The 21,053-nt window shown below is 43.4% G+C and overlaps 1 protein-coding gene across 3 annotated transcripts in view; it reads right to left on the bottom strand.

Annotated features, from left to right (window-relative positions):
* The window catches only part of SCUBE2 (signal peptide, CUB domain and EGF like domain containing 2), a 64,245-nt gene extending 52,979 nt beyond the window's left edge, over nucleotides 1-11,266 (bottom strand). For all 3 annotated transcript variants that reach the window (XM_036258065.1, XM_036258064.1, XM_036258066.1), the window contains exons 1-3: nucleotides 11,137-11,266; nucleotides 9,722-9,844; nucleotides 3,077-3,202 (exon numbers count right to left, since the gene is read on the bottom strand). In XM_036258065.1, the coding sequence (XP_036113958.1) occupies nucleotides 3,077-3,202; nucleotides 9,722-9,844; nucleotides 11,137-11,266 (379 nt within the window). The remainder of the gene's footprint in view (nucleotides 1-3,076; nucleotides 3,203-9,721; nucleotides 9,845-11,136) is intronic.
* Nucleotides 11,267-21,053: the final 9,787 nt, after the last annotated feature.

Consider the following 21,053-nt stretch of genomic DNA (forward strand, 5'->3'; position numbering starts at 1 on the left):
ACCAGAGCCAAAGCCGAGGAAACTTTCAGAAACGTCTCAGACACAACAGAGACTCAAAGAGAAGGCCGATGTGAAAACAATTTATTTTCTCCAGCCTGATGTCCCATGTGCCTATCGCTAGCTCCTGGGCACATCCATAACAAGAAGATTCACATTTAAATATCTGTTATCTGGTTTCAAGCTTCAGATCTTACAGCCATCGGTCTTCCCACACTGAGCAGATGCCTTTCTAAACTGATGGGACTCGAGCCATCCCCTAAAGCCTAACAAACTTGCCCTTCTCTGTGCCAAAGGGTGAAGGGAGCACATTCCTGAGGATGAACCGGGCTGGAACACACCTGGCCTAGGTATTCCTCAGTGAGGACTCAGGGAGCCCGAGAACTCCACTTCCCCGAACACCAAACCCTAGATTGCTTTTGGGTAAAGGTGTGTTCCCTTCTGAGCTGCCACACCCTGCCCCACATTTCACCCACTATTCCTTTTCTCCAAAGCCACTGCAAATGTGTCATTCAGCGAGGTGAGGCACTCTGATTGGATTAACACAGAGTGTGTGTGTTCGCATGCACACATATATATCGCTAGGTTGGTGAGTTTCTCCAGACTGTAAAACAGTGCTTTACAAGCCTGGCTACACGTCAGAACCCTGAGGCCTGGACCTACCTCCCGAGACACCCGAGACACTAGTAGAAGTAGACTTAGGTGAAACCTAGGCCACGTGTTGTTTTATTTAGTTATTTATTTATCCTCACCTGGGGATACGTTTCTATTGATTTTAGAGAGAGAAGGGAGGGGGAGGGGGAGGAGGAGAGAGAGAGAGAGAGAGACAGCAATTGTTTGCCTCCCGCACGTACTCCCAATTGGGGATCGAACCCACAACCTGGGTATGTGCCCTGACCAGGAATCGAACCTGCGACCTTTTAATGTGTGGGATCACGCTTAACCCACTGAGCCACACTGGCCAGGGCAGCCATGGTGCTGTTTTAAACTTCTTAAGCGATTCCAATGTGCAGCCAGGGGGCAGAACCACAGCTGCCAAAGCGAAGCCTCTGCCCTGCTTCCAGACACTCGGCAACCAGAAGCTGAACTCGGGTGGGGTGGGCGGGAGGAGCAGCCTTTCATTTCTCGGGCTCACGGGCATTCAGATGTTGGAGGAGTCGGGTTAGTGCCAGAGCTAAGTGGTGTTTGTACCTTGTAGATGCTGGCTAATGTATCTGTGGCCGATGTGTGGTTAGGGGTGCCGCGGAGAGGTGAGGGTCATCCCAGAGAACCCAAGAAATGGCAGCTCCTGAAAAGCCCTGGCTCTGTACTTGTCTCTGGTCACAACACGCTTCAGCCCTTCGAGAGGCACTGGCAGAGAAGTCTGTGCAGGCTGGCCCTGCTCTTCTCAGCGGGCCCCTTGCTCCCTCACGCCCTCCCGTGAGAGAATCCTTCGCCCATCTAGACAGTCATTGGCTGCTCAGGATCTTTGTATAAGGCAGATCCTCACTACCAAACCCACAAAGACCCCCAAGGACGGGAAAAGGAGATAGTCTGCTGAGATACCTGTGCTGGGGGCCAGGCAAGGAGCCTGTGGGACTCAGGATCTCCGAGCCAGCCTGTGCTCAGCACCACCCCACCCAGCCCTGGCCCAGGTCCTTCACTCCTGGATGGTTTGGCTTCTTGTTCTTAGGAGGCTCACACTTCTCCCAGGCTATGAGTGTAAGCATAACCGTGATGACTGGGTCTGCCATCAGACGCAAAGCCTTGAAATGCCACTGTTGGCAAATTAAAGGAAAATGTGAGATTCCCCCAGAAAATGGTAAGAACAAAACAAATATAAACCATCAAAAAACTGCACAAACACACTGTGCTTCCCAACAAATTATACAGTAAAAGTGATTTCCTTTTTCTGAGTTTTTCATTAAACTCGATGTATTGCTGCTCTAGGGATTCTCTCTCTAATATGCTTTTGGGGGGGTACCGATGGACTAGAAAGTCTGAAAAGGGCTTAGTGTTCCTCCAGCCCTCAATCAAGCCAAGTGGTCTGACTCAAAGCCTGGCCTCTTACACAGGGCGCAGACAGGGAGGGACAGAGTTTACATCAGGATGAGGCTCCAGGTGACACTGACATGGATGAAGGTCATCTGAGGAGTGAGTCCCAAAGAAAAATACTTCACCCAAAATACAAGTTCTTCCCCTACTTACCTTTGACTTTTATGGTGATCTCAAAGATTTTGATCAAATGGCTATTCCCACTGCACTGTAAGGGAGCATCTAAATAGCTGTCCCCACAGAGTCAGAGCCTGGCTTAGGTTGCTTCTTGGTCAACCAAGGGGACATCAGTGGGTCAGCCACATGAAGGGTCATCAGTGTCAAAGGAATCTGATGCCATCTGTCTCCCATCATGTGATGACACCAGCCTTAAAATGCAAACAGACCGCAAATACCTGCCTGCCAGATGTACTGCATCCTCTAAGAGACTATCCAATACTCAACCCTATCCAATTGCTTGCTATTTCTGAGTTCTGCTTTATTCCTGGCTTAAGAAACCAATGTACACACCACTCTGCAGTCCCTAACTCAGGGACTGAAACTCCAACAGATATTTCTGTTTGGTGGAATGCGAGGAGGATGCTGATGGAAGGTTTCTGTTTGAATTTCTCTCTAGTTGAAGAAAAAAGAAGGAGGTCTACCTAGATAAGATTCAAGCATACATTTGGATCCCTCAGGACAAGTAGTTTTATCTGTTTCTAGAATAGAGACACCTACACCATTAAAGAAATGTTTATAAGTCAAGACCCTTTTAACACAAAATCAAAGACCTCAAAGGTGACAAGTCAATGCTAGAAAGTCAGTAAATAGAAATGATGATGCCCTCCCCCCTCCTTGGACTAAGGAGGATTTATATTATAAACAATCACAATAAAAACGAAAACACTTTAACTGGTTTTCTGTCAGAGAGTGTAATTTCTAGGGAGCCAGAAAACACAAGTCTCTGATCCCCTTTTCGTTTTAATGAGTATTTCATCAAAGGGAAAAACGAGGTGGGGGTGCCAGAGGGTAGAGGAGAATTGCCATTTCCAACCGTTCTCCTTACCAAGACAATTATGACCATCAAAAGCCAACACGAAGCCATCAAAACATGCACAGCGATAATTGCCTGGAGCGTTCAAACAGTCATGGACACAGCCTCCTTTGAGTTTGTTTTCACATTCATCAATGTCTGAGGAATAAAAGAGAAGTAAACCAGTCAGATGCTATTTCTTCAGTATGGAGAAATATGCATTTACCTTTTAACCAGGCATCCCACTTCTAGGAATCTACCCTGAAGATACATCAACAACAACAGGAAAATAAATATGCAAAAGATTATTCACTGCAGCATTTGTAATTACAAAATACTAACAACCTAAATGCCTATACATAGCAGAGTAGTTGAAGAATTATGGGACATTTACTCAATGAAGTTCTATGCAGCTGTTAAAGAAAACAAAAAAACAATGATAAAGATCTCTATGAACTGAGTAGTTCATAGGATCTACTATTTGGAGTAGTTTCTAGGATCTACCATTAAGTAGAATTTTAAAAATTTGTAGTAGTTTCTAGGATCTACTATTAAGTAAAATTAAATGCAAAAGAGCTTCTGTATCTTTATGTAATAACTAAGGGGATATTTAAAAAATATACATGCGCACACACATTCATGAAATTCCAACATGCTTTTTTCCCCCAGAAATTGATAAGCTTATCCTAAAATGTATATGGAAATGCAAAAGGAGAGGGAGAGGGAGAGAGAGATAAAACATCGATGAGCGAGAACACTGATTGGCCGTCTCCTGTACACCCCTCACTAGGGACCAGGCCCACAGCCTGGGCATGTGCCCCGACAGGGAATCGAGCCAGCGACCTCTTGGTGCATGGGTCGACACTCAACCACTGAGCCACACTGGCTGGGCCAATTTTTAAATATAAATTTTGTTTGGAAGACTTTCACTTACTACATAACTATAGTTATCAAGACATAGAGATCAATGGGACAGAACTAAGAGTCCAAAAACAAACCCTTATATTTATGGTCATTTAATTTTAGACCAAAGTGCTATGACAATCTGTCAGGAGAAATGACAGTCTTTTCAATAAATAGTGCTGAGACAATTGGGTATTCATCTGCAAAAAAATTAATTTTGGCTCTTACCTCACACTAGATGCAAACATCAAACTCAAAATTGATCAGAGACCTAAATATAAGAGCTACAATTATAAAGCATTTATGAGAAAATCCTTGACACCTTGGGTTAGGTAAAGATTTCTTAGATATAACACCAAACACAAAATCCATAAATTTTAAAATTTATAAATTGGACTTTATCAAAATTAAAGACTTTTGCATTTTAAAAGACACCATTAAAAAAAAAAAAAAAAAAAGGAAGACAGGCCACAGATCTGTAGAAAATAGCTGTAAATCACATGCCTTATAAAGGACTTACAAAGAACTCTTACAACTTAATAAGAAAACAAACAATTTTAGAATGGGCTAAAGATCTGAATAGACATTTTACCAAAGAAGATATGTGAAAAGCACATGAAAAGATGTGCAGCATCCTTAATTATTAGGGTAATTCAAATTAAAACTACAGTGAGATATCATTTCACACTAACTAGAATAATTATAATAAAAAAGACAGAGAATGACAAATATTGGCAGGTCTATGAAGAAATGGGAATCCTCACACATTGCTGATTATAATATAAGATGGTACAGTCACTTTGGAAAACAATTTGGTAGTTCCTTAAAAGATTGAAGATAAATTTACCATATAACCCAGAAATATAAAATCATGTCCAAAAAATGACTTGCAAGTGAATATTCATAGCAACATTATTTATAATAGCCCCAAAGTAGAAGCAACCCAGATGTCTATCAACTGGTGAATGTATATCCACACATACAAAATATATATTCTATACAATGGAATACTAGACAACAATTAAAATAAATTAAATGTCAATAAAAGCTACAACATAGATGAACCTTGAAAGAATTATGCTATGTGAAAGAAGATAAATGCAAAAGACCACATACTGCATGATTCCATTTACATAAAATGTTCAGAAAAGGTAAATCTGTAGAGACAGAAAATAGATTCCTGGTAGTTGCCTGGAGTTGGGGCTGGGAACAGGATTAACCGTACATGGGCATGAGGAATCTGATTGAGATGAGGGAAATGTTTAAAAACTATATTATGTAAAGGTTGCACAACTCAGCTAATTTACCCAAAATCGTGCATTTGTACACTTAGTAGAATTGGTGAATCTTACGGTATGTATTATAACATTAAAGTAGTTAAAATAAAATACACATCTAGGGGCTCATTTGTGTAAAAGAAATATAGGAAGGATAAACCAGAAACTGCAGAGATGATAACTGACAGTATGTGGAAAAAGGGGTGGAGAGGAGAAGGAATGGGAACAGGAGGAGGGAGTAACTCTTCTCTGTGTTTTTGTTTATTAGGAACAGGAGGAGGGAGTAACTCTTCTCTGTGTTTTTGTATAGCTTTGATTCTCAGAACCATAACAATGTTTTACATACACACATGAATGCATATATACATATGTATGTATGTACATACAATTAACCAGGAAGTGGGGGTAGGGGTGAAGGGAGAGATAAAAAATGGAATACAGCTCAGCCGGTTTGGTTCCATGGTTGAGCATTGACCCATGTACCAAGAGGTCGCCAGTTTGATTCCCGGTCAGGGCACATGCCCAGGTTGTGGGCCCAATCCCCAGTGCGGGGCATGCAGGAGGCGGCCAATCGATGTTCTCTCTCATCGATGTTTCTCTCTCTCTCTCTTCTCCCTTCCTGTCTCTCTAAAATCAATAAAGAAAAAAAAATGTTTTTTAAAGGAATACAAATAGAGACAAATAAATATACTGTATTATAAATGAATAAAAAAACCACACTGAAGGGAATGGGGAAGAAAAGTACTAGCCTAAGTAACTTTGAAAAACAATATTTTGACTGGCTGTTAAAAGATTAAAAAGAAAAACAGCTGTATACAAAGACTGTACTCTATTTAGTAAACCTGTTTTACTCCCAGGGTTATAGATTGGTAATTCTGTAAATATTTCATCTGTATAATAGAACTGAACAAACAGGTAAATGTACTGCAGATGAGAACCAAGTTCCTCACTGTTGGAGAAAAAAGTTACGAATAAGCAAAGCAGGAGATAAGAATGAATCTTGTGGTATTGCTTTGGAATCCAAAGTATCATTGTAACTCACTGTTTTATATATATTTGTATATATACTCACACACAAAGGGATATATATAAGAAATTAATAGAGATATGTGTGTAGGTGTGGGTTAGTAAACATACATATATTTTCTAGCTCTGTCCACTGAGAGGACCCAGAAGGAATCATCCCAGTAACAGTGAAAACATCAAACATCCAGATCTTGGTATCTATACACCACTTTTCAATAAAAGGGGCCAGAGAGGGCTCCTTTGAGAAGTGGTCGATTCCAGGGCTGGGATGGGGAAAATAAAAGATGAGTCTGGAGCATCTTGTAGTATTAGAAAATTAGGAATTTCTCATGTATGAAGGACACAGGAGACAATATGATGGAGCTCCCAATGGCTAAAGCTAAAATAATTTGAGCCAAAAATAATAATTATACATATAATTAAATAAATACCCACGAGTACATACTGGCATAAATACATAAACATATAAATCAATGCATAAATAAATGGGGGAGAAGGAATCTTCCTTACAGAAGAATTCTAATTTAATAGCTGTATAAGGAACAATGGGAATACAAAATTACCAAAGGGCACACACATCACAGTAATAATTGTTGCAGGCAAAATCCACAGTTGGACGCTAAAATCCATGGGCAAAGATTTGAGAAGAAACAGAATATTAGCATAGGCTGAAAGTATAGGCCCTAAGACATGTATTTATTGAAAGAGAAAAAATACTAAGTTTGCAGTGGAGAAACCCATAGTATACCGTCTTAGCCAGGTGATCAATATTAACATCACCTGTTCACATGTTGGCATCGTGAGCCCCACATGTGATGCACAATGGCACCTCTGCAGCAGTTTGTCGAAAGCTTTGCTTTTGTATTACTACAAATGCATAACTACACTCTTATCATGAGAAAACATAGGAAATTCTCTTATCTTTTCAACTCCTGCCATATCTATGCTTATCGTGAGAAAACATAAGGCAAACTAAAGAACTGAACAATACTCATCAAGCGGCCATGTCATGAAAGACCAGGAAAGACTGAGGCACTGTCACAGACTGGAAGAGACAAAGAGACAACAGATAAATGTCATGTGGGGCTTTGAGTTGGTGGGGTGGGGAGAACACTAAAAATGGTGACATTTTAATAAGGTCTATAGTTTAGTTGATAATATTGTTGCAATGTTAATTTCCTGGTTTTGATACTGTATTGTGGTTATATAAGTTGTTCATATTTGGGTAAGATAAATAAAGGGCACATGTGAATTCTGCACTATTTTTGCAAATTTTCTGATGCCTAAAATAATGTCTAAGTAAAAAGCTTAAAAAAAATACAGCTCCTTATACAAAAATCAAGTTTAGATTCATTTGTTAAACTTCACTCAGTTCTCTAAACTGAGAAGTAAGGACCATATACTGAACACTGAACACTGAAACATCCCCTCCCCAAAGTCTGAGATAAAAGCAAAGATCACTTAGAATAAAATATCTTTTACCTAAAGCTATTTATGAATCATATTATTTAAAAATTACTTATTCAGGGCCCATACTTTCACATGTCCAACATTTTGGCAGAAGAAACTTTGTGGAGGGTAAATTTCTCTTCACTCTGGGTAAATCCAGTCCCCATCCTTGAACTTAGACTGGAGCAAATGATACTGTGAGTTGGACCCAAAAGGCTTAAAAACCAATAAGCCAAGAAACACATAAAGGAGTTACACCTTTGAATCCTTGAAATCCTTCTACTTCTGGACTCTTGTATCAAGAAATCCAAACTAAACAGGGACAGTCTTCCTCACTAGGTTTATAAATACTACAAGCATTCACAGAGCAAATGTTCCTAGGCTTTTAGCTTAAAATGCAAAGAATATTTGCTCCCTGTTAATGGTGATTACTGATGGATAAAAGAGGAAAGTTTTTAATTTTCTATTTTTTACATGTTTGTGTTGCTTGGCTTTTTATAACACTAATCATATATTATTTTTAAAGTAGTTTAAATATAAAAAAGCAACAATGCCAGTGAATCATTAGTTATTTTAAACTAAATAGTAGACTTTTCAATTAGCAATTCAATTTTGTGATATGTCAAACTCAACAGCTAAGACTAAGGAAATTCTTGCCACCTGTCTTTCGACATCATTTACTAAATATGCACTTTATCCAAAAGAAACCATGGCCTGATTCCTGTCCCCAGAGAGGATAGTGACCAGAAGACACAGTGAAAAAGTGAAAAATTTTTCCCTAAGCAGGGTACCAACATGTGTGAATTCTAATGCTGTAAATAAAATATTTAATATGGTGAGGGAGAGGTATGGAGGAATCGACAGACCGATGTTGCAGGGAGAGGTGGCCTTTTGGCTTCCCAGGATGTAGGGCAGATAGAGAGATGGTTGTCTGTCAGTGGGAAAATATGAACTTGGAGAAACAGAAGGGCTTTATGGAGGGACCACCAACTCCACTTGCTGTGAACCTGACCAGAAGCACGCCTTCCCAGATAGAAGTGGCAGGAGTTTGGCTCCTCAGCAAAAAGGAAACCATAAAGATTAGGACTTCTCACCCAACCAGAGAGAGACACCAGGAGGCTGAGTGACTAGAAGAGACGTGGGCCAGGAGCAGAGCTCGAGTGGCAATTTGACTTTCTTTCACCTGCAGGCTAATTGTGTGGTCATAGCCACAAGTCCCTTTCCCAATCCCCCTGGGCCTCAGTATTCTCATCTGTAAAATGAAGGATGGCATTGGCTCAGAGCTCCCTGAAAAGCCCTGCCAGCCCCAACATGCTATCATTTCCACCCCCAGGAACAGCCTCCTCCTCTAAGGGCCCAGTCCCTGCTAATTCTGAACTTCAGAGTTCATGACACTGAGCTAACCCCCAGTGGCCAATAACTCAAAATGGCAGAGTCCAGACTTCAGGCTCCCAGATCTAGAGCTCTAACAGCTTAACATATCCACCTGTACACATCTTTCCAGGGTGACCTTGCAGCTCCAAAAGTGGCAGACCCTTGGTGTAGCTCTAGAGCATGGCAGGTCACAATGCCAAACCACGCAGAGCCATGGACAAGGTGGAGCTCTGGAGCTGAAGGGGAGGGCAGGACTCTGGCACTCAGACTCCAGAGAGAAGGTGCAAACTGCCCAGGGAAGAGCAGGATCTGCTCAGCTCTGGTAGACACAGCCCTCCTGATCAACGCAGCTGACGACTTTCTGTCCCCAAACTGAGTGGGACCAAAAAAATACTAAAACCCCCTTTTCTTTTTTAGAAGCTTGACACAAAGGACATTTTAGAGCCCGGTAAAACTATATGAGCAGCTCTGGGGAACATGAGACCTCATGTTCCCAGTCCTTTAAGGATCTGAAATGTATTTCGAGAGTGGGGGATATGACTTGGGGTAAGAGGCGGCACTTTTGCAAACATGAGTGGCCGCTACAAGAGCTGAGGAGGTGGGAGCTTCCCCTGCTGGCCCACCCACCACTGATCCCCAAGACACTTACCTTCACACTGTGTGCCTTCCCCTTGGTAGCCAGGCTTGCAGGAGCATTTGTAAGAGGAAGGTGTGTTCTGACATGTGGCATTGGTGTGGCAGTCATCTAGCCCTTGGGCACACTCGTCCACATCTGCAAAAGAGCACAGCAGCTCCTGGTATGGTACCCCAACCCTGTGTCATCTGACCTTGGCCCCTCTCTAGCATCATCTGCCACCAGCCCACCCCACTTCACTCCTCATCAGCTAAACTGCTTGGGAGCCCCTGGGATGAACCAGACCATTTCCAGGTGCGGTTCCAGGCACAGCCTGAGCCTTCTGACTAGAATACTCCCCACACTTTTTACATGCATTCAAGACTCAGATTCACCTACTCCAGGAAGCCTGCCACCTCCTCCGAGTGTAGGTGAGGTGTCCCCTAAGATGTGCTCCCCATGTTTATCTTCTTTCATAGCACATATCACACAGGGTTGTTACTGTTTTCCGGCCTGTCTCCCCCTCTAGATGATGTCTTGATTACAGATGGGGCCTGTGTCCCTGTTGCCTGGCACAGTGTGGGCAATAGTAAATGCCTGCTGAAGGAAAGATCAAGTTGGCAAAACAGCTCTGAAAACTGAGACGTGTCTGTCACCTTTCTCTTGGGGTATGGAGAGAAAGCTTGCCCTGGGCTCTGAGCACACCACCCTGAGCTCTCAGATGGTGCAGAGAGGGAATGGTACCCACCCCCTTCACCACCGCTTGCCCTCTCAACCTGGACACAGGCCTTGGCTAAAGTATTTCCTGGTTGACACCATTCCAGGATGTTAGTTTAAAACAAAAGTTTTGAAAGTATCGCAAGTCCAGTTAAGGAAGACTGTCCAGAGTACTTATCTACCTCTGCCCCAAAGCCAGGCTGGCTGCTGCTTACCGTATCCCGGGCTCCTCAAACAGGGGCTGCGCTGCGAATGGATATATCCCCGAGCCAACTGTGAAGCCCCCAGGAGAACTTCTCGGCCCCCCAGAGAGCAGGACAAAGCTGCCAGGACCTCAGGATGTATCCTGGCTGGGGCCTCCAGTTTCCCCATCTAGACCAGGAGGAGCTGGATCCCCTAGACTCCAGTGCCCTCCTCCCTGCTCAGCAGCGGAGTCTGACCAGCAAGCACTCTCCAGGGACCCCAGGAGGCAGGAACCCAGACAGGAACTGTCATCAGCCCCGGGTCCGAGGCCGCTACGGTACCGGGCCCTGGGCCTCTAGCCCCAGCGGTGGCTGGTGGCGCCTTGGCCTGGCCGGCGGGTGAGGGTCCCAGGGGAGCGGGGGCCACACGAAGCTCCGGCAGCGCAGCCCACAGCCTGGCCGGCCCGCCCCGGTCGACCCCACGGGGGACCCAGGACTCCCTTCCCGGAGCCCGCCCGCCTGCCAGGTGTGCCCCTGCGGCCAGACACTCACCCTCCGCCAGCTCCAGGACATGGGCCGGGCTGGGCAGGACAGCTGCCGTCAGCAGCGGCGGCGGCGGCAGCAGCAGCAGCAGCAGCAGCGCCTGGGCCGCCCCAGGAAAGCCGCGGCCCCGGACCCCCATGGAAGGCGCGGCGGTTGCGGGCAGAGGCGGTGGCGCGGGCTGCGAGCACAGCAGCGGCTTCGGGAGGTGTGTGCGGGCGCCCAGCCCGCCGCGCTCTGACACCCCGGCCTGGCCCCGCCCGGCCCCCGAGCCCCGGCCTCATTTTCACACGGTCCTCCGGGCCGGGCGGGCGGCGCGGGGGCAGTGCCGCCCCTCCCGGCCCCTTCCCTTCCCCCTCGATTGGGGCGCAGGGGGCGCGGCCACGGTGGCCTGAGGGTGGCTGTCAGCCTGCCGAGGGCCGTGACTCCCTCACTCCCATCTCCCTGCAGTCCTCAAAGCCTCCTGCTCTGTTTGCAGTGTCCTACAACTTGACCCGGTCTCACGTGCGAGTAGACAGCCCTTATAGCCTGAAATATTTGGACACGGGGCACCCAGAAAGTGTCCTGGGGAATTCAACTCCAAAGCCACCTATGGGGCTTTCCGCCTCTCCACGTGGGAGGGGTGAGGGTGGATGGAGAGGGGTGACTCCACACACATCTGACACTCAGGACAACTTAGTGAAGAGGGTGACCCCAGCTTCTCTGCTCCCCTCAGCACACCCTCTGCACCCCTCTCTATTTCACCCAGTTCAGGCTCTCTGATTGCCCACCACAGCCCTCTGCAGGCCCGTGACCCACTTGTCCCACCATGAGGCATGCTGAGGCTGTCTCTCTGGCCCACTACTGGGCCCAGAATCACAGCAGAAAATGTTTACTTCACTGAAAACCAGTTAAATATACCTTCAGGATAGCCGAAATGGAGAAGGGGGCTAGAGGTCAAGGGTGAACCACAAGGGACAAGATAGAGCCCCAGTTTTGCCTGCAGCACAGGTGATATCTATGACCACCAGAACTCACAAACATCAGGTCCAGCCAGCTGCAAATACAGGGAGCGCCTGTCACCTGGCCCGCCAAGCAAGACGTCCTTATAAGGGAGCACACTGCACAGGGCCTTCCCACACCACCCTAGGCATAGAAGACCGGACCCACCACACTCGGCAGTCACTCCAGGAACAAATGTAGCAATAATTCCTAGATGCAATGAACACCATACTCAGGGATTTTTATGTTCTTTGAGCTTCTCTGCATTTATTAAAATTTCTCCTATGAATATATACATGTGCATTTGTGTATATCTGTATTTATATCTATATCTGTGTCTACATCTCCATCTATTCATTCCTTTGACAATTAGGAAAAAATAAACATCACAAAAAACATCTTCCCAGGGTCCAGCCCCCTCCCAGGGCTCCCTGCTCTGCACCTTTCCCCTGCTGTCCTTGTCCCTCCCACGATCATGGTGCCCAGTCTGAGACTGTCTCTTTGGGCTCCAGTTGCTAGTGCTGCTGCCTGATGAAGAACCTGAGAAAATAACTTTTCTGTGGTTGTTTTTCTTTTGACCTTTTCATCCCCAGTGAAGGCAGGCAGGTTGCATCCCTTTTTCTGTCTTTCGCCCCTCCCTCCCACCCCCTTTTGTTTGGTGGACAGAGATACTCGGCTTTTTCTAGGCATAAGGGTGGATTTTACACATTTGTAAATCTTCACTTAGTGAAACGTTCCCTCTGCCTTTGTCTTTGTGTCCTTAATGGTAGCCATAAATTACCGCCCTCTTTTCTCTTCGCTGCATCAGGCTTCATTGCTTTTGAAATGATCAAAGTTATTTTCTTTTAAAATCCAACTAGAAACTGCCCATTGTGTGGCACAGAGCTCTTTAGCTCCAGTCAAAGCATATAAATACATAAAGCTGCCTATTAAACTCTACAGAAGCCTCCTCCAGCCCTGTGCCTGTTAAAGAAATAAGACATGTGCTGTTCTTTCCCTTCACCGTTTGCCCAGGTTTATATATATTTCGGTATATATTTATATATATTTCAATAAGAATACAAATGAATAATGATAAGACCCAGTGCTTTTGAGCCTGAGGGTCCATTTTTGCCATGTTTCCTGGAAAAGTTCACACTGGCGCAGATCTTAAAAAATGTTCTGAATTCCATTTTGTTTGCCCTAACCTTCATACAAATGTGCTTTCAGCTGGGTGGCTCCCAGAGTCCTGGGCAACCTTTTTGACACTTCAGATTAAAGTCAATATGGTTTACAAATGGGAATTTCCACCGGGGACAGGCTCCAGGGGACATTTGTGTTCAAATGTCAATGTTTTCGGTGTTCCAATGTCAGGAGGAACTTGGTGGGCCATGCACTAGCTGCTGCCTGCCCTCTACTGTCCAGCTGAGGTCCCCTCAAATGACACCAAAAGGCCGCAGGCTGAAGCTGCATTTCCCTCTCCCTCTTCTTCTCCCCTCCTCTGACAGGCTATGGAACAGGACTGAGGGGAGAGGCAGCCCAGCCAGCCAGCCCAGTCTCATTGGTGTGGGCTTCTGATACCAGACTGTTGAAACGGAGAATCCTGGGTGCCCTGCACCACGAATGACTAGATTAAACGCTGTATTCACAGGATATCTTTCAATGACCATCTTACTTGACTCTGGAAACTCCTTTTGGAAAATCTCACTCCCCTGGAGTTTTTATCACTCATTGTAGGCAAACTTCTGGTTTTCCTCCTGCCTCTCAGGGAAAGCCTTCCTGGTTATCTTCTTGGGATTCCCTTTTCACACTCTCTTCCCCATGGTTCACTCATTCTCTTTTTTTAAAATGTTTTTTAATTTTATTTATTTATTTTTATTACAGATGTTTCTCCTTTTCCCCCCAGATTCCTCCCTCCCCCGGCTTCCCTGCCCCGTTCCCAGCTTTGTTGTCCATGTCCATTGTTCATGCATACATGCATATAAATTCTGTGGTTTATCTCTCCCACACCACCCCCTCTTCTGGGGATCGTCAGTCTGTACCCCACTTCCACGTCTCTGGGACTACCCCATTCCTCAGACTGTTATGTTCATTATATCCCACAAATAAATGAGATCATACGATACTTGTCTTTCTCTGTTTGGCTTGTTTCGCTTAGGATAATACTTTCCAGGTCCCTCCATGTCGTCTCAAAGGATAAGAGATTTTTCTGTCTTACAGTTGCATAGTATTCCATTGTGTATATGTACCACAGCTTTTTTTATCCTTTCGTCTACTGATGGACATTTGGGCTGTTTCCAGATCTTAGCTATTGTAAATAGTGCTGCTATGAACATGGTGGTACATATATTCTTCCTGATTGGTGTTTCAAGCTTCTTAGGGTATATTCCTAGAAGTGGGATCACTGGGTCAAATGGCAATTCAATTTTTAATTTTTTGAGATAACACCATACTGTTTTCCATAGTGGCTGCACCAGTCTGCATTCCCACCAGCAGTGTACTAGAGTCCCCTTTTCTCCACACCCTCACCAACACTTGTTGTTTGATGATTTGTTAATGGCGGCCATTCTGACAGGTGTGAGGTAATACCTCAATGTTGTTTTAATTTGCATCTCTCTGATGATTAGTGATGTTGAGCATTTTTTAATATGTCTCTCAGCCATTTGCATGTCCTGTTTGGAGAGGTGTCCTCTGCCCATTTATTAATTGGATTCTTTGTCTTCCTTTTGTTGAGTTGTATAAGCACTCTCTATATATTGGAAAATAACCCCTTACCTGATATATCATTGGCAATTATGCTCTCCCATACAGTGGGCTGCCTTTCCATTTTGATGATTGTATCTTTTGCTGTGCAGAAGTATTTAGTATGATGTAGTCCCATGTGTTCATTTTCTCCTTTGTTTATGTTACCTTAGGTGATGTATCAGTGAAAATTCTGCTGCGTATGATATCTGAAATTTTGTTGCCTGGTTTCTTCTAGGATTTTTATGGATTCATGAGTCACATTTAAGTCTTTTATCCATTTTGAGTTTATTCTTGTGTATGGTGTAAGTTGATGGTCTAGTTTCATTTTTTTTTGCATGTAGTTGTCCAATTTTCCCAACACCATTTATTAAAAAGGCTGTCTTTACTCCACTGTATGCTCTTGCCATCTTTGTCAAATATTAATTGAGCATATTGCCTTGGGTCCATTTCTGGGTTCTCTGTTCTGTTCCACTGGTCTATATGCCTGTTCTTGTGCCAGCACCAGGCTGTTTTGATTACAGTGGCTTTGTAGTATAACCTGAAAAATGGTAATGTGATTCCTCCAACTTTGTTCTTCTTTTTCAAGATTGCTGTGACTATTTGAGGTCTTTTTTGGTTTCATATGAACTTTTGAAGTATTTGTTCTAGTTCTGTGAAGTACGTTGTTGGTATTTTGATGGGGATTGCATTGAATCTATAGATTGCTTTGGGTAGTATGGACATTTTAATGATGTTAAGTCTTCCAATCCATGAACAAGGTATATGCTTCCACTTTTTTATATCTTCCTCTATTTCTTTTTTCAATGACCTGTAGTTTTCTGCAAATAGGTCCTTTATTTCATTGGTTAAGTTTATTCCTAGGTATCTTAATTATTTTTGCAGCAATGGTAAATGGGATTATTTTCTTAGTTTGTCTTTCTGTGAGTTCATCATTGGTGTATAAGAATGCCATCGATTTCTTGACGTTAATTTTGTATCCTACTACTTTGCCATATTCATTTATTAAGTCTAGTAAATTTTTGATGGAGTCTTTGGGGTTTTCTACGTATAGTATCATGTCCTCTGCTATTAATGAGTTTCACTTCCTCCTTTCCAATTTGGATCCCTTTTATTTTTTCTTCCTGTCTGATTGCTGTGGCTAAGACTTCCAGTACTATGTTAAATAAGAGTGACGAAAGTGGGCATCCTTGCCTTGTTCCTGTTCTTAAGGGAAATGCTTTTAATTTTTGCCCACTGAGTATGATGTTGGCTCGAGGTCTTTCATATATGGCCTTTATTATGTCGAGATATGATCCCTCTATTCTCACATTGCTGAGCATTTTTATCAGAAATGGATGCCGGATTTTGTTGAAGGCTCTTTCGGCATCTATTGATATGATCATGTGGTTTTTATTCTTCAGCTTATTTATATGGGGTATCACATTTACTGATTTGCGAATATTGTACCAGCCTTGCATTCCTGGGATGAATCCCACTTGGCCATGGTGGATAATTTTTTTGATGTATTGCTGGATCCGATTTGCTAGTATTTTGCTCAGGATTTTGGCGTCTATGTTCATCAGAGATACTGGCCTGTAGTTTTCTTTCTTTGTAGTGTCTTTTTCTGGTTTTGGAATTAGAATGCTGGCCTCATAAAACGAGTTTGGAAGTCTTCCTTCTTCTTGAATTTTTTGAAATAGTTTGAGGAGAACAGGTGTTAGTTCTTTTTCGAATGTTTGGTAAAACTCTCCCGTGACGGCATCGAGGCCTGGGCTTTTGTTTGCTGGGAGAGTCTTGATTACATCTTCAACTTCCTTAGTTGTTATTGGTCTGTTCAAGTTTTCTATCTCTTCCCGGTCCAGTTTTGAGAGATTATGTGTTTCTAGAAATTTGTCCATTTCACTTAGATTGTCAAATTTGTTGGCATATAATTGTTCGTAGTAGTTGTTAACGATCTTTTGTATTTCTGTAGTGTCAGTTGTTACTTCTCCTCTTTCATTTCTGATTTTGTCTATTTGGGTTCTCTCTCTTTGTTTCTTGGTGAGTCTAGCTAAGAGTCCATCAATCTTGTTTATCTTTTTGAAAAACCAGCTCTTTGTTTCATTGATCCTTTGAATTGTTTTTTTGGTCTCTATGTCATTTATTTCTGCTCTGATCTTTACTATTTCCTTTCTTCTACTTGCTCTGGGGTTTTCTTTTTGTTTACTTTCTAGTTCTTTAAGTTGTGAGGTTAGATAGTCTATTAGAGATTTTTACTGTTTCTTGAGGTAGGCCTGTAGTGCTATGAACTTCGCTCTCAGAACTGCTTTCGCTGCATCCCATAGCTTTTGTGTTATTGTGTGTTCATTTCCATTGGTTTCCAGGAAGTTTTGAAATTTCTTCCTTGATCTCCTCGGTAACCCATTCATTGTTTAATAACATGCTATTTAGCCTCCATGTGTTCAAATGTTTTTGCATGTTCTTGTTGCAGTTGATTTCTAGTTTCACGCCATTGTGATCTGAGAAGATGCTTGATATGATTTCAATCTTCTTGAAATTGTAGAGACTTAGTTTGTGTCCTAACATGTGGTCTATCTTTGAGAATGTCCCATGTGCACTTGAGAAGAATGTGAATTCTGTAGTTTTGGGGTGAAATCTCTGTATATATCTATTAAATCCATTTGGTCTAGTGTTTTATTTAGAGTCTCTGTTTCCTTGTTAATTTTTTGTCTAGAGGATCTATTAAGTGATGTCAGCAGGATGTTGAAGTCCCCTGCTATGATTGTATTGCTATTGATTGACTTCTCCTTTGAAATCTTCTAGAAGATTTTTAATATATTTTGTTGCTCCTATATTGACTGCATATATGTTTATCAAAGTTATATCTTCCTGTTGGATAGATCCCTTCAATATTATGTAGTGGCCTTCTTTGTCTCTAGTTATGGCCTTCGTTTTGAAATCTATTTTATCAGATATGATTATTGCTATCCCAGCTTTTTTCTTCCTTTCCATTTGCTTGGAGGATCTTTTTCCATCCCTTTACTTTCAACCTATGTGAGTGTTTTGTTGTGAGGTGGGTCTCTTGTAAACAACATATATATGAGTCATGCTTTCTTATCCAATCAGCTCCTCTCTGTCTTTTTATGGTTGCATTCAATCCATTTACATTTAAGGTGATAATTGATATGTATATATTTATTGCCATTTTTGTTTAGTGTGGTTATATTTTTCTTCCTATTTCTCCGGCTAATTACAGCAGTCCTTTTAACATTTCTTGCAGTGCTGGTTTGGTGCTAATGTATTCCCTTAGCCTTTTTTTTTTGTCTGGGAAGCTCTTTATTTGACCTTCTATTTTGAATGATATCCTTGCTGGGTAGAGTAGTCTTGGATTCAGATCCTTGTTTTTCATGACCTTGAGTACCTCATGCCATTCCCTTCTGGCCTGTAGTGTTTCTGTTGAGAAGTCAGCTGAGAGCCTTATGGGGGTTCCTTTGTAACTTGTAACAAGTTCCTAGGTAACTTGTTGCTTATCTCTTGCTGCTTTCAGGATTCTCTCTTTGTCTTTAATTTTTGGCATTTTGATTACTTGGTGTGGGCCTGTTTGGGTTCTTACTTGGGACTCTCTGTGCTTCTTGAACTTGAATGCCTCCTACCTTCACCAAATTAGGGAAGTTTTCTGTCAATCTTTCTTCAAATATATTCTCTAACCCTTGCTCATTTTCTTCTTCTTCGGGGACTCCTATGATGTGAATATATTACGTTTCCAGTTGTCCCACAGTTCTCTTAAGCTGTCTTACTTTTTTTAAATTGTTTTTTCCTTTTGGTTTTCTGATTGGCTGATTTTTTTCTACCCTGTCTTCTTTTTTTTTTTTTTATCCTCACCCGAGGACATTTTTTCCATTTTTTGTTCAGGTAGAGTGGGAGGGAGAGAGAGGAACAGAGAGAGAGAGAGAAACATTGATGTGAAAGGGACACATCGAGCGGCTGCCACCCGCACAACCGACCAGGGCCGGGGACAAACTGCAACCATACGTACGTGCCCCTAGCGGGAACCGAACCCGGGTCTCTCAGGACCGCAGGCCGACGCTCTAACCGCTGAACCAAACCGGCCAGGGCTACCCTGTCTTCTAATTCACTGATCTGGTCCTCCACTTCCTCTACTCTGCTATTTAGACCTTCCAATGTGTTCTTTATTTCTGATATGTCATTCTTCATTTCTTCTTGGTGGTTTTTAATTTCCAACTGGTTGATTTTCAACATTTCTATGTCTTTACTCATGGTGCTCATGTCCTTACACATGCTGTTGAGCTTCCTCAAGATCATGGCTCTGAATTCTAGTTCTGTTAACTTGCTTAACTGCACCTCATTTATCTCATCTTCGGTAGAGGTCTCTTGTTCTTTCATTTGGCATTTGTTCCTTTGTTTCACCATTTTGGCTATCTCAGTGGGCTTTGGAGCCTGCCAAATTTTCCCTGTGGGTGTTGGTGTTCTGCTGTTTGTGGCACTCTCTACTGGGTTTGGATGAGCGTGAGAAGACCCACATTAAACACCACTGTCAAGTCTTACCTTCCTGGGCAGAGTTGCAAGCCCAAGAATGGCTCAGTTATTCTCTAGCTTGTTGCCTGGAGGGTATTAGTCACAGTTACTTGAAGAGCTTTGGCTTCTCAGTTGAATGAAAAACTCCCTCAGGTGTTCAGTGTAAGGGGATTTCCCAAGCGTGGGGCAGATGCTGGTTGTTAATGAGCCTCAATTTGCATTTCAGTGGCCACAGGGTGGGGTTGAATCCCGAAGGAGGGGCGGCCGCCTCTTCCCAGAGCCCTGGGAAGGAGTAAGATGATCACTGTCCTGCGTGGCCACAACTCAGCAAAAGCTCTGAGCGCCCTCCAAATCCTGAGTGTCCCCAAACAGTTCCAGTCCAGTCCACCCTCCCTCTGCTGGAGCCCAAGGTGAGTTGCTGTGGCTATTTTAGTGTCTATCCCAGCTCTGCACTGTGGAGCCGCTTGAGAGTGTACCCCTGAGGGCGCTGCTTACAGCTAAGACCGCTGCCCACCATGGGCTCCCAGCCCCCCTCTCGCGCCTCCGCAGTCCTACCAGGATTGAGTCAGTGTCCCTGGTTATATGGTCCTCCAAGCTGCTTTTCTGTTGCTTTTTCCTGACGATTTGTCTTTATTTTTGTTGTAATTCCAGTTTGGTCCTGGGAGATGGTCTGTGTAGCTTCCATTCACTCTGCTGCCATTTTGGAATCCTCTCACTCATTCTCTTGATTCCATAATAGAAATCTCCAGTTTGGATCTCTCCCCTTAGCTTTAGTCCTGTACATCCAGTTGCCTACTGGATACCTCCACCTGTATCTCCCATAGGTCCCTCAGATTCAATTTATTCTAAAGGGAGCTCATCTCCCTCAAACCTGCTCCTTCTCAATGTGCTCTCCCTTAGAGAAGTCCACCTCCATGCTGCCAACACCAGCTCAGAGACCTGGCAGGCAACTTGGACTTCATTCTCTCCCTTCCCAATCACATTCAAAAACATCAAGTCTACCTTCTTACTATCTCTTAAAACCAACTTCTTCCTCCATGCAAGCTGCCTGAGCTCAGGGCCTCATCATCCCATACCTGGTCTACTGCTCCTAGTCATGGTTCCTTACTGGTTTCCCTGACTAGAATATCACTCTTTCGGTGTATCTTCCACAGTGGCTGCCAGAGTGAAATGTAAATTTCATCATATCATTTCCAGTCTTCCTTGGGCTAAAGTCAAAACTCCCTTGATATAACCACTCTGGAGAACTGTTTGGCTGTATCTACTATAGCAAAACATGCCTACCCACTTCTAGGTATATACCCCAGAGAAATTAGTGCATATGTGCACCAAAGGACATGTACAAGAATGTTAATAGCTGTATTTACACTAGCACAGAACTGAAAATAACACAAATGTCCACCAACTAGAGAATGCACAAACAAATTGTGGACTATTCATTCAATGGAATACTATGGAGCAACAGAATGATCCAACTCTGATACAAGCCACAACATGGAGGCATCTCATGACCATTACACTGAGTGAAAGAGGCCAGATACAAAAGGGTACATATTATATAATTCCACCTCTGTGGAATTTAAGAACTGGTAGAACTAATTAATAGCAACAGAGGCCATAAACAGTAGTTTCCTCTGGGAATGGGTATTGACTAGGAAGGAGCATGAAGGAACCTCCTGGAATACTGAAAATGTTCAGTTAGATCCAGACGTATATGGATGTGTACATAT

Source organism: Molossus molossus, unplaced genomic scaffold (assembly GCF_014108415.1).
Source record: "Molossus molossus isolate mMolMol1 unplaced genomic scaffold, mMolMol1.p scaffold_m16_p_13, whole genome shotgun sequence".
Classification (NCBI taxonomy): Eukaryota; Metazoa; Chordata; class Mammalia; order Chiroptera; family Molossidae; genus Molossus; species Molossus molossus.